General features: G+C 39.3%; 2 protein-coding genes across 2 annotated transcripts; one reads left to right on the top strand and one right to left on the bottom strand.

Moving 5' to 3' along the window:
* Positions 1-577: 577 nt before the first annotated feature.
* LOC144083962 (splicing factor U2AF 35 kDa subunit-like) lies at positions 578-10,545 on the bottom strand. Its single transcript, XM_077612185.1, has 8 exons — positions 10,455-10,545; positions 9,322-9,409; positions 9,169-9,235; positions 5,633-5,682; positions 4,386-4,484; positions 4,169-4,302; positions 944-1,036; positions 578-846 (listed from the first exon to the last, which is right to left on the bottom strand). Exons 1-8 carry the CDS (start codon positions 10,496-10,498, stop codon positions 738-740), a joined length of 684 nt encoding a protein of 227 aa, XP_077468311.1. The 5' UTR covers positions 10,499-10,545; the 3' UTR covers positions 578-737.
* Positions 10,546-11,277: 732 nt separating this feature from the next.
* Positions 11,278-14,181, top strand: LOC144083937 (uncharacterized). The gene is made up of 6 exons (XM_077612148.1): positions 11,278-11,547; positions 11,712-12,029; positions 12,104-12,142; positions 12,386-12,496; positions 13,446-13,480; positions 13,552-14,181. The coding sequence occupies exons 1-6, from the start codon at positions 11,478-11,480 to the stop codon at positions 13,789-13,791; spliced, it is 813 nt and encodes a 270-aa protein (XP_077468274.1). The 5' UTR covers positions 11,278-11,477; the 3' UTR covers positions 13,792-14,181.
* The last annotated feature ends 372 nt before the right edge of the window (positions 14,182-14,553 follow it).

Here is a 14,553-nt window from a genome sequence, read left to right on the forward strand (position 1 = left end):
GTTTCATTTTTATGAGACAAGCGACTATTTTTGCAATAAATAAATAAAATTGAAGCTCATAAAGACTGTAAATTGATATATTACCAATGTAACAAGTAAAACTGTATATTTTATTGATATTAGACTTTAAGGGATTTTATCATATTATCAGGATGACATATTTTTCAAGAAGCTAGACATGTATTTTTGGTATAAATAACTTTTTGAAGTCTTGGAAATTTTTATCGTTCAGGTTTGTGCACACAAAATATCAGTCAAAGTTCTCATGTTTCAGTGAGATTAAATTTCAATCAAGATTTATTTTGGTCATACACTGTACCACTAGTTTTGTATTTTGATTATTAAAAGCACTTTGTGAGTGCTTTATGGAATTTGTACATCAATGAATTTTACAATTACATTAAAATGACAAATTCAAGTGAAAATGTTAAAAATGACAGCCCAATTTCCTCACTGCTATGCTAAACATTGAGATGACTTCTACACACATGAAGACAAAATGTACAATGTTTTTAATAAGTCCCCACAAGTTAGAAAAAAATGGACGATAATAATTTCCTGAAGTAAACAATGCAAATTGACAAATCTGTTTTTATTGAGAAAGCGACCAGCTGTTTATAAAAAAGCGACAAAAAGAGAAACACATGAATAAATCACCCAAAGTCTAAATACAATTTTGCTTCCACTGTCAGAGTTTTAGAGATGGGATTGTGGTAGCGTGCAAGTTTTTTTCGCCTTCAAAATCTTCCTGTGCGTTCTCTGTCTCTCGACCTCCGTCTTTCACGGTCCCGTCGCCGATCCTTTGAACGGGGGCTTCTTTCTCGGGAACGCGCGGGAGAACGTGGTCTATTGACAAAAACAGGCAAATCATGTAGCCATAAAAACAAAAATGGGTAGTAAACCTTACCAACGGGTCTGCACAGATTCAATGAGGTTTCCTCACCTTTTTCCTCGCCGTCCGTACAACTGTCGTCGAAGTTCCCTTGATATAGGTTTGAGATGCATAAAGTTGCAGAAGCCACCTCGGGTGCACTCTCTGGAAAACAGTTTGTGGAAGCAGCATTATATTTTATTACGATAATGGGTTGTGCTTGAAGGAATAACATATTCATTGGGAATACACTAAAGTACAAGAACCAACCGAATATATGTGAATAAACAACATATTTCTGCCTAAGCCTGAGTAACCTTGGCATATGAGCACAAAAGCACACGAGAATAAGAGCACATGACAAGAGCAAAGGCCTCGGACGATTTCCAGAAAGTGACATGTGTCACCTACTTTTCAGCAAATCTTGCTTTCTTAGAAAATTATAAATGTGAGTTGTTTCCAGTAAACCAATGGAGAAAAACGGAACTAAAAGCACACCACACAGACTGCTTGACCAGCTCCCCAGAAAGGCATGATGGCATTTGGGAATGCCTATTGGTGAACCTCGTGACCGGACGATTCGCCGAAAGACGTTTCGCCGACGGACGTTTGGCCGACGGACAGTTCACCGAACGGACGTTTCGCCGAAACGGGATTCGTGCGCTCGCCCCGCCCCAGGATCGTGTGCACACATTTTTCAACCTCGGCCCGCGGGCCATATACGGCCCGTTACAGATAACATTCATTTAGGAATAACAAGGGCATGTACTGCCCCCCGCTGGACATATTTCTAAATACAAGTACGTACTACAATGTGCTGCCAATTTTTTATATTTTTTATTTTATCCTTGCGTTTAAAGTAGTAGTCATTTGGACACGCAATGTAATTTATCAAAGCTGGGGATTGATGTCTGACACTGAAAAAAACAACACTAGAAGACTTATGTGAAATTCTAAGTGCCTTAGACAGACTAGAGGGCTTAGAGAACAATACCTGAAAATGCCATGGAACACACTTACTTGTAGTTTAATTTCAAAGATTTTCCCATTATTTTAGGAAATATATATTCAAAATGATTTGCTGAGAACCTTAATTCAAAGATTAATCTCAACGTTTTCTATGCTGGTGTAGGTTTTCTGGAGTAGGATTTCTGGATTTACAATTTCATTACAGTAGTACTTACTGTTACTACTACTTTATTTTCTCTATTTCTTCTGTCACGTACTGTTCTGCATGATCTCCAAATGGCTACTACTTTAAACGCAAGGATAAAATAAAAAATATAAAAAATTGGCAGCACATTGTAGTACGTGCTTGTATTTAGAAATATGTCCAGCGGGGGGCAGTACATGCCCTTGTTATTCCTAAATGAATGTTATCTGTAATGGGCCGTATATGGCCCGCGGGCCGAGGTTGAAAGACATGTACACACACGATCCGGGGGCGGGGCGAGCGCGAAACGTCCGTTCAGCGAACTGTCCGTCAGCCAAACGTCCGTCAGCCAAACGTCCGTCGGCGAAACGTCTTTCGGCGAATCGTCCGAGTACCGGTGAACCTATCGTACTGGTCCTTCAAGCCGGACCGGATTCGAACCAGCGACCAAAGGATAATATGATAGGTTGACCAATAGGCATTCCCAAATGCCATCATGCCCTTCTGGGGAGCTGGTCAACCAGTCTGTGTGGTGTGCTTTTAGTTCCTTTTTTCTCCATTGGTTTCCTGGAAACAACTCACATTTATAATTTTCTAAGAAAGCAAGATTTGCAGAAAAGACTATCTTCTTGGTTTAGTTCCTTCCAAGCAGTCCAAGGTCCTTTGGTGTTTAGTCTACCTAAAGTTCTTAGAGCAAAGCATTTACTTCATTGCAAGCAACCATACAATAATAATGTGAAACGAAGTTTAATAGTAAAGCAAAGCATATTCTTCATTGCAAGCAAATATAAAATCATGTGAAACTAATAATCCTCTAATGAACTAATAATCCTCTAATGAACTACTAATCCTCTAATAATAATGAGCAAATTTTAATAGTAAAGCAAAGCATTCTTCATTGCAAGCAAATATATAATAATGTAAAACTAATAATCCTATGAACTGGTGAGGGCGAAGGAGTATAAACCAGGATCCTGTATCCGTTTATTTTAATATCTCTAGCTAAAGAAAAGCTCCAAATTTCCCGGACTTTTATTGTTTTTTGTTGGAGAACTTGTTAATACCCTGACTGACGTAGCTTCTTAAAGGGACAACGCATGTACATACAAACTCTTGTACACTCACACGTCGGCTCAGTGAAACTGCTCATGGCCATTGTTGGCTTTTATTGATGCGTAGACCGTGTTGTTTTACCTTGTTTTGTCGCCGGTCTTTTGGTCGTCTGTCTTTTGGTCGTCTGTCTTTTGGTCGTCTGTCTTTTGGTCGTCTGTCTTTTGGTCGTCTGTCTTTTGGTCGTCTGTCTTTTGGTCGTCTGTCTTTTGGTCGTCTGTCTTTTGGTCGTCTGTCTTTTGGTCGTCTGTCTTTTGGTCGCCGGTCTTTTGGTCGCCGGTCTTTTGGTCGCCGGTCTTTTGGTCGCCGGTCTTTTGGTCGCCGGTCTTTTGGTCGCCGGTCTTTTGGTCGCCGGTCTTTTGGTCGCCGGTCTTTTGGTCGCCGGTCTTTTGGTCGCCGGTCTTTTGGTCGCCGGTCTTTTGGTCGCCGGTCTTTTGGTCGCCGGTCTTTTGGTCGCCGGTCTTTTGGTCGCCGGTCTTTTGGTCGCCCGTTGTTGCGGTCCGGGCGACCAAAAGACCGCCGACCAAAAGACCGCCGACCAAAAGACCGCCGACCAAAAGACCGCCGACCAAAAGACCGCCGACCAAAAGACCGCCGACCAAAAGACCGCAGACCAAAAGACCGCCGACCAAAAGACCGCCGACCAAAAGACCGCCGACCAAAAGACCGGCGACCAAAAGACCGGCAACCAAAAGACCGGCGACCAATCGACCGCACACGGATTACATTTGTAGGACACCAGATTGGTGAAAAGGTATCCTGTCTATGGGTTGGAATGAAAACCCACACCCACTTCGGCCCTTTGTGGAATAGTTTGCCCAACCCTGGCATAGAGTGTAATGTAATGTGCTAGTCTTTTACAATTGCATTAGGATTGCAAACACAATTCTTGATTTGAATGCAACCTAATGGGTGAAAATGTACCCTTGATTCCTGAAGAAAATCTAAATAGGATCGACATTTTAATTGTGGCCATACCTTTTTCTTATTATTGTTCTTAGACCAACGGGGTCCTCCTGAAAATGGTGACTCACCCCATTTCATACTGACGGCAGCAAGCTTCCCTGAAGTCAGTGACTGGCGAGAGCTCGGCGTGGACGGGCTGGGCGTTAAACCAGCGGTTGTTCAAGTCCATGACAGCTTTTTCGGCATCCTCTTCTCGCCGGAACTGTGCACAGGATTTAAAAATGAAGTAATAGCTCCTGACAACCTACGCTGGAAAACGGCATAGCTCTGTGTTTCACAAAGTACCTTGACGTAGACGTTACCAACCAGATGATCGCCCAGATTGTCACAGATGTTCATTTCTTCCACTTCCCCGTACTTCTCCTCCATCTCTGTGAAGACCTCCTGCGTGTATGCAAGTTGATTTTATTCGGGGCTCAAGCATCTTATCCAAGGTCAAATTTCACATTTTATTTTGAAAGGACTGGGAATTCTGTTAACTGCATAACTTAACTTAGTAATCATCCAAAGATGGAGCTAGGGTAACAAAGGAGCTGCTTAAGAAGGTGGCTATTAAGGTCATGGCCTAATCGGCCTTCACATCCCGACGAAAATAAAAAACTTTCAAATAGTAGCCAAGAAACTTGAACAAGAAAACAACAAGTTTTTTTAAGGAACATTTTCAATAAATAAATCCCCCCTGTGATGTGTGCAAATAAGGTGACCAAATATTACAATGTTGAGAAAAGCTCTGCCTTACAGTAGACATATACACTCTTTTTTTTTAAAGTGTATAATTTCAATAACTAACATTGTCTAACACTTTCATCCTGGCTTCAGAGCAATAGCCTCTATGAAAAAAATGACCCGTGTGAAGTTACAGAAATGATTTTATTAGTTAATGTATTTATTCGAGTAGAACGCACAAAATTTTGTACAAAAAAAACGTGCGCAGTGAAACACTGCCCTCCGCCGGTTAAAAAGTCCCCTCAGCAGACGTTATAGTGGGTGACGTACAACCTGTCTTTGTCCACCAGATGGGGCGCGAGAGCCCGTTCTAATGGCCGGTGCTTATGCTTCAAAAAAGAACTCAAGAAGAATGGAATTAATTGTTTGGCGACTCTGATGACGAATCCGACTTTGAATTTTTTTAAACACTATGATGATGAATTAGACTTTAAGGATTTAAAATTGTAAATTCCATTTGAGAATTGTGTTCAGACTGGTAGTTTGTTTTACCAGGTTTCTGTACCATATGTTGTGAATAAATGTTTTGTCATGGCGATGTGTTCAGCATTTGCCAATTATCAGTACCCGTGCAAACCTTGGTGTGAGCTGAGAAAAAGTGGGGAAAAAAATGTATACCAATTTTTAGTCACAAATTATGGGTGCGCCTTATACTCGAGTAAATACAGTAGTTACTTTATTATTCACAGTAGCCACAAGCGCTACAAATGCATATAACCACAGATGTTGATGTAATGTAGGTTATATTACCAGATAAGAAAACCTATGCAACCATGCAAAGTACACACATAAGAAAAGTCACTCACTTCAAAAAACTCATCGTAGTGCTCCTGCATTTCCACATCACTGACTGCACCTGCAGCGAGAAGACAGCACTTGAAATTGAGGACATTTTGTTGTAGCCATAAGGTTGTAAATTATTTTAGGTGACATTAAATAACAGCAGCAGGTGTGTGTGTGTGCACGCGCACTATGTCGAGGAGGGATCGAACATGGCCAAGTTGGCTTCCTCCTAGCAGGACAATGTTTCATTACGTGCTGAACGTCACGTTCAAGTTCCTGATGTATTTATTACAAACAGAATCCGGGGTCAGCAACCCGCTCGTGTGGCTTGGACTTTGTGTGCCCACTGAGGGGTGAGTGCAAAGTCAACAGACTCGTAAAATAGGCCTGACTTCATACGTAGAGATTTGTTTTAGTTCTGGTCATGTTTAATCCAATAAAAATGAAAATGGGTCATGGGACATTTAACCCGAAAAATCAACCGTCCATACATGGCAAATCACTTGAACATTAGAAAATGAAACTTTCAAGATGCTCCACTACCCTGCCAGACTGGCAAAACTAGTTAAACCCTGTTAAGTCACCGCTCATATTGTTGTTGTTGGTGTGCACACGATATATTTTATTTTATCTACCGTATTTTCACGACTAGAAGGCGCACATAAAAGTCTTAAATTTTCTCCAAAATAGACAGGGCGTCTTATAATCCAGTGCGCTTTATACATGGACCAATACTAAAATTGTTATCACAATAAAATAAATCAGTCCATAGGACAACTACGGCAAGCAGCCCCCGACTCTACTATTTTCCCGTAGATAAAGTACTGCGCAGTGACTGCTGGGATATATAGTTTTTTTTGTCAATACACCCAATGGATTGTGGCCTGGCAATCGGCATCAACGCTAGCTAGCTACTATTTGCGAATGGATTGTGGCCTGGCGATCGACATCAACACTAGCTAGCTACTATTTGCGAATGGATTGTGGCCTGGCGATCGGCATCAACACTAGCTAGCTACTATTTGCGAATGGATTGTGGCCTGGCGATCGGCATCAACACAGTTGCGAACCATGGAAAACTGCCTTGGAATAGTTACGCTAGCTACTAGCTAGCTACTATTTGCGAATGGATTGTGGCCGCCTGGACGAACATATTAAACTCAGCGTTTTCGATGGACAATTGTTCAATTCGGACACAGAAAATGAGGACTTTGATGGTTTTGTGGGTGATGATGACGTGAGTACATTGTAAAATGGCTAAATAATGTACAACCGAACTCAGTCTTGCTTCTGTTGCCTTTTTAAAAACGTGTTTTTAGCGTGTGGGTGTAGCGTGCATTTGGTGCATGTAGCACTAAATTAGTGTTCGCCGTTGTAGTATATTGATACTATTAGTGCAAAGTTATCAAAGCCATCAACCTGTATGTATTGACAAAAGGACAATATATCCCAGCAGTCACTGCGCACCGGAAATAGCGTCTGGGGCTGCTTCCGTAGACAGCGCTATTACGGTTCGATAATCATCCATAAATAATATATATATGCCATGCCTGGCTTCGTCTAAAAGAACGGTGCGTCCTTTGTGTGTGTAAAATACAGAAATAGAACTCATTATTGACACTGCGGCTAAAAATACAATGCGCCGAATAGTCGTGAAAATACGGTACTCTGTTATTCATTGACAGATCACAATGAAATTTGGTAGGAAGATTCTCGTAATGAGTCCGACCACATCCATCCTCGACGCCCGATTTTTTTTTCCTAGGGCTGATCAATTATTTTCAGATTTATATTTGCCTGCAGGTTTGGAGTTAGCGAGTACAGGGCATGATAACTCTCAGTCATAGCCTTCAGCCTTTATAGCACAACAGTGGTTGTAACACAGGAAGCTCCATGTGGCTCCTATATTTATACAGAAACTGCTCATTAGAGGATAAAACGTGAAGTCGGTGCCGGAGGTCCTGATATGAGAAAGAACTTACAGTGCAAACTGTCAGCAGACTCGGGCACAGTTTTCAAGGTTATGAAGGAAAATGATCAAGAGGGAAATAGTCTGAAATACAAAACGTAAACTGCTGTGATATACAACAACGAAAAATGTGGAGCTGAGGAGGGAAAAATGTTATTAGGATCCTCAACAATGACGCTTTTTAACTTTGCTGTAATTTGGAGCATGAAAAAAAAGGCCTTTGCTCGTGGTCTAAAACGTAGGGTTAAAAGTAGCAAGTTAAAAATACAATTTTCCTTTCCTGATACAAGCTTGCAAATCTCAAGCCAAGGTTTTTGAAGACTAAGCACAGAGATGTCTATTTTTTTCTTGTGCCAAGGTCAGGCTAATCAAAACGCTGAAAAAGATAAACTTTGAACCAACTGAACTCGATTTCTTCAGAGCTTGAAAAGAATTGCTCCAGGAACAAAGTGCTGACACACACACACACAAATCTGTAACGCGCAACAAACCTCATTTGAGTAGAACACAGCAACATTATTGCTATACACTGTTATGACATGTATCTAAATGCCAGTTGGGCAGATGGTGTATTTTTAATTGTGGAAGGAAGGGTGAAAATATAATGTCCAGTGCATCTTAACTCACGTGTGCGGTTTAAAATTTCATAACGTCGCCCGTTGGCCCTGTAACTTTCCCCACCAAATGTTTGTTCTAGGTGTTAGTCCACCAAGCTTACATACAAGACCCAACGTGTGTTGGTGTTTATACCCTAGGTAACCTGTGTCAAAGTGGCGGCCCGGGCCCAAACCTAGCCCGCCGCATCAATTGGTGTGGCCCGGGAAAGTAAATCATGAGTGCCGACTTTCAGTTTTAGGATCAAATTCAAATGAAGAGTATAGATGTATATTAAATTTCCTGATTTTCCCCCTTTTAAATCAATAATTGTAATTTTTTAATCAATTTTTTCTGTGTTTTCAGTTCAAAAATCATTTTGTAAAATCTAAAAATATATTAAAAAAAGCTAAAATAAACATTGTTTTAGATCTATAAAAACTGAATATTCAGGGCTTTTAATCCAGTTCTTTTAATCCATTTATATAAAAAAATCTAAATATTATATCTAAAATGGTCCGGCCCACATGAAATCAAGTTGACGTTAACGTGGCCCGCGAACCAACTTTCCTGATTTTCCCCCTCTTAAATCAATAATTGTAATTTTTTAATCAAATTTTTCTGTGTTTTTAGTTCAAAAATCATTTTGTAAAATCTAAAAATATATTTAAAAAAGTTAAAATATATTTTTAAAAAAGCTAAAATAAACATTTTTTAGATCTATAAAAAACTGAATATTCAGGGCTTTTTATCCAGTTCTTTTAATCCATTTATATAAAAAAAATCTAAATATTATATCTAAAATGGTCTGGCCCACATGAAATCGAGTCGACGTTAACGCGGCCCGCGAACCAACCCGAGTCTGACACCCCTGGTCTAGGTTGTGCACCAGGCAGCTGTTCGCAAAGCAGGCCACGTTTGAGTTGCAAGCATCAACTCACGTGCGCCTGCCACACTGATAAAATTCAGGAAAGGGAGGGAGTGGGGGGCACTTACAGCGTGACGCATCAGCCGTCTGTGCACTGTTCTGTGGGTTGCGGTAGATGTTTTGTATCAAAATGGTCTGCAGAGAGAATGAGAAATTAAAGGGGAAAGTCAAATCTGCGTGGGCTGACATTTGTAGCAATTGTTCACCAACATCATCCTCACCTGGCTGAAGGTCGGTTTGTTATGCAGTCTTGAGCAGCGGTCTCCATGTCTGCAAGCTCCGATTTTGAAATAAAAAGAACAATTGACCCTAGAAAAAGTGAGGTAAAAAAGAAAAAGAGAACATCAGCATATAACAATTTATTATTATACCCAACATTGGGCAGTGTTGCAAAATTACCACCTGAAAAAAGATTTTCTGTCCTTGATGCAGTACTAGTTTGTCAACTTTTCTTGTAACATGTTGTACACTTAAGTAAAATGATCAATGACAGGTTTCTGGAAAGAGGATCTGTTTGGGCAGGGGTTGGGAACCTTTTTGACGGAGAGCGCCATAAACAATTGATACTTTCAAACATCATCCCTTGAGAGCCATACACCAAATTTAAAAGTAAACATACACGAAAATGAAGCATTTTTAAAATTCATTTCACCACTTTTAAAGTAGAAAAAGTCTCGTATCGGTGCGTTTAGGAATCAACTCTCAATGACAATTTCCATATTTTTAGCTCACAGATTAGAGGAGAGCCATATACAGTCATCAAGAGCCACATATGGCTCTCGAGCCATAGCTTCCCTACCCCTGTGTTAGGGTAACCACTTTTGGAATATTAGGACAGAATATTGTATAGAATATATCTATACAATTTAAAAGGGTTCATAAAGGAATGCTTCTCTAGTTCTAACTTCGTAATGGCATTGTCCATCATCTTAACTTTTACAATCACGTTTGCAATCGCCAGTATGATAAATATAACTAATTTTACTTAGTGTTTGCAGGGACTGGAAGAATGTAAAGCGTTCTCTACTCGGTGGCCTGAAACGATACAATCACGTCAAATTAAAAAAAAACAATATTACTGATTAAAACAAAGGAAGACGTAAACATCACAACAACTATGCCAACACGTAGTCTTACGAGCAATTTAAAAATGCTCCAGTTTGTAGCTGCACATTTGCTGAGTTCCTGTTTCATTCATTACGCTAGCTCAGATCGTTAGCTTTCTTGCTAATCTGCATGCTTATCCGTTTCATTTGAGTGAAATCTATCAGGTCCAACTACCAGTCGGAAGAGGTGATTTTTTAAATAAATAATCTTTTTCGCTATATCATGGAAGTCCGCCAAGAAAACTTACTTGTCTTTCTCTGTGCCGAAAATGGACGCCAGGTATTCCGCCATTTTCGGCCAGTTGGAGACGTAAGGACTACGTAATTACGTAACATATTACGTCATCACGTTCACAAAACGAGTTTACAATAGTAAATGATCATAGGGGGGAAAAAAATCAATGTATGAAAATGTTCTAATCAACGATTCTCAAACGTAAATTGCATTTATTTTTATTTTTGTGTTTGTGAGAAAGTACAAAATTAGTCATCCAATACATAATTTATGGTTAAATTTTAAGATCTGTTGAATTATTTTGGAAGTTTTTTTCCCATTGAATTTTACGCAGTTTAAAATTCTTGACAAATGCGGAGAAATATATTTTCTAAAATGACTGGTCATTTGAATGTATTTATAGTCCGCTTTTCGGCCGAAGTCAGCAGGGATGAGCTCCAGCACCCCCGCGACCCTGACAAGGATGAGCGGTATTGAAACTGGAAGGATGAATACAGAAGTCAACACCCTTGTTGGACTTTTTATGACTACGAAAATGTCATTACCATCTTGCTAAATTATGCACACTGTCCTAAAACTTTTGGTCTCAACTTAATTTTTTTTCGTCCTTTGCATTTCTCCATTAAAAAAGTGAAATTGATTCACATTTAAATGTCAATACATTATATTACCTGCATTTGGGTACAATTCTGTTATATTAAAAACTGGTCGCCTGATTCATTTGCTTTGTTGTAATTTATGCATTTTGCAATGACACATGTCACCACATAGAGACGCTGTTGCTTAATGATGATTTGTGTGCAAAACAGTGTGGGCGATGTTGCATGAGAACATCTCATGAGAAGACTCCTATTTCTGGACTGCACCTTTTGCAGAACCACATAAAGTCTCACGTGTCTTCCCACTTCAAATGCAAAGCCATGTCAGTGAGAGGAAGTGGCACTTCTCTTGCTGAGAACAAATTAAATAGCACACACCGTGAGACCCTCTTTTATATTTGCATGCGAGGACATGAGGTGGAGAATTGTTTTAAATCATGAAACACTACACTAGTGTGCTATTGGTGTTCATCTTTGTCAAACTTAATCTCACTTCAAGTATCAGCGGTAAGTTACTTTTTCTGTTGTTATTTTGGTGTTTGATTTCCGTAATACATTTCTGTACAGAGGCCTGCAGATGGAAGAAAAAAAACATTAGTGTCATTTGAATCTATCTAGTGAAGGCTAGAAAAAAAATATTAATATTTTTTTTTCAAATCCCTTCTCTCCAGATGAATACTGCCAGGAAATTATCGCAGGGAACACAGGAATTTACACCGCTCAAGTTGGGGGTGACCTACAGATAAATTGCACCTGCAAGTATGCTAATTGTTCTAGCAAATCTTGCAATATCTCCTGGCTTAAATGGGAGAACAATAATTTTGTGCCAGTGATCGCAGACTCTCATACTGACTTGAAACAGATACGTTTAAGCCATTCTGCAGCAATGTTCTTATTATGCATCAAAAATATTCAAATTAGCAATGCAGGTATATATTGCTGCAGAAGTGGACTCATCGTAAGCCAAATCATCGAAGTTAAGGTGTACGGTATGTTTCCCGAATATGGTCATGAAAAGATTTTGAGGCCATTATAAGATTAAAAATCATTTTTGTCTCCCTAGAACACGAGAGGATCAACATATCACAGAAGAATGAAAACAGTAAGATTTTTTTTTAATTCATACTCAACTGTCCTGCATTCAACCAGCGACTATGATTGTTTTTGAGGGGGGTTGTGAGGAAACCCTGAAAAAACCCACACAAGCATGGTGAGAAAATGAAAAAAATCCACACAGGAAGGGTAGAACCCCCCAGGGATTGAACCCTTGAAACACCTTTTGAAATACAGAAAGAGACCTGTGAAAAAAATCCTTTTTTTCAATATTTAAATTTTCTATCTGCAGGTACCAAAACCAACAAAGGGTGGCGGAAGGATCCATACACAGCTGTAGGCATAATTGCCTTTTTCATGATAGTGATATTTATTTCTATCATTTTAATACTGTACTGTAAAGGTGAGGTGTTTCTACCTATCATTACTTATTAAATTATTATTTTTTACATTGTATTGAGCAGATTTCTTGAGGAGATGCAAAAGTACTTAAACACATTAAAAACAATGTTTATTTTAGCTTTTTATATATTTTTAGATTTTACAAAATAATTTTTGAACTAAAAACACAGAAAAAAATGGATTAAAAAAATACAATTATTGATTTAAAAGGGGGAAAATCAGGAAATTTAATATACATCTATACTCTTCATTTTAATTTGATCCTAAAACAGAAAGTCGGCACTCATGATTTACTTTCCCGGGCCACACAAAATGATGCGGCGGGCCAGATTTGGCCCCCGGGCCGCCACTTTGACACGTGGTCTAATGCGAGATAAATCAACATAAATAATTGCTGAGCTTTGTCAGTGGCCTGTAAAAAAGGGAGATTGTGGAAAGTTAACTCCTTGTCAAGTAGATCAAAGCAAAAAAAGAACACCCTCTAGTGCAGGGGTAGGGAACCTATGGCTCGGGAGCCACATATGGCTCTTTTGATGGGTGCATATGGCTGTCCACTAACCTGTGAGGTAAACTATGGAAACTGCTGGTGAGAAAGCGCAGGAATAGGAGCGTTACGTTGGTATTATGGCATTGACACTACCCCAGCGCCTTATAATCATTTTTTATCCATTACACTCTTTTGCATGGATTTTCTCATTGATACACATTGATTAGCAACAACGTAACAATGTTGTCAAAATAATTCAGAGACTTTTTGTACTTTAAAAGTGGTGAAGTGACTAAAAAAAGGACACATTTTCATGTATGTTGACTTTTAAATTCGGAGCATGGCTCTCAAGGATTAACATTTAAAAAATATGAATTGTTTATCCGAACCCCTGCTCTAGTGTATACAAAGGATACATAATATTGTCTATTCCGTCTATTAACAATACATATCCTTCACCCAGGCGCCCGAAAGAGAGAAACACAAAATGGGAACCAGGTGAAGCATCCAGATTTTTTGATGCAGCACTTGTAAATGTTTATAAATGCTGTTTGTATTGATGTTTACAGAACCTGAATTTGGCAAACCAGCCACCAAGCGACATACCAGGAGTCACGCAAACCTCTTCCAACAGCTTCATTCATACTCAAGTGAGTTTAGCGGATGGCAACGATATACAATACAGGACAAAGAAGAAAAAAAGGTCTGTCGCGTACGGTATTCTCAATCACGAACTTTCGCCCACTGTTATTGGACAACCGAGACGCTCTCAAGAGGAAAGTTCAATGTATGCCGATATACGAGTATGACTTTTAACAAAATCATCTTTCCCGCATCTTCTAGCCAGGGAACTATAACTTCTTTTCATATTAAACACAGACTAGCTTCCACTTGTAGGGATCAGATTTGAATTTCCAAGGTAAATGTTGTTAAGAAAAAAAATGTTGCTATGCATCCTATAAGTTAAAAATGAATTGTGACCACTGGGCTCCCTCCTTAAAAGCCAGAAACATGAAAAGTGCAAGCCAAGAGGATGCATGCGCTTTACTAGAAAACTCAAGACATTGAGCAAGATGGTCTAAAACACGTGTCAAAGTGGCGGCCCGGGGTACATTTGCTGACATTCTCGTGCATTTTTTGTTCCTCCAGAGCAGTTTTATGTTTTTAAATTTCATTAAAGTTGACATTTTAAAAACGCATTGAAGCCGAGTTGTTCTTATCCACAAACAGCTATAAACTCTTATGTTTGCTCTAATCTTTATCATAAAATCTCTGCATACGCACATTTCCCAAGTCACACATTCCCCAAAATTTACCGGATGTTAAGTTAACCACATTTGCTTCCTTTCCTCAAAGCATTCCTCAAAAAATACCCACAAGGAAGGAGCACAGAACAGGAAGTGTGCAGTCACAACTTTCATTTGTAATTATTAAAAAAATGGTCCTCAATGTAAAATGCCAAAATCCAGATATCAAAAATCTTTTTCTTTCCTTTTCTTTTTATGTTTGCAATGATACGTCGCTCATCACCAATAACAAATGTTCAATAAAACCCAGTGGCGGGCCGTCAG

The sequence above is a fragment of the Stigmatopora argus genome, chromosome 1 (genome assembly GCF_051989625.1).
Source record: "Stigmatopora argus isolate UIUO_Sarg chromosome 1, RoL_Sarg_1.0, whole genome shotgun sequence".
Classification (NCBI taxonomy): Eukaryota; Metazoa; Chordata; class Actinopteri; order Syngnathiformes; family Syngnathidae; genus Stigmatopora; species Stigmatopora argus.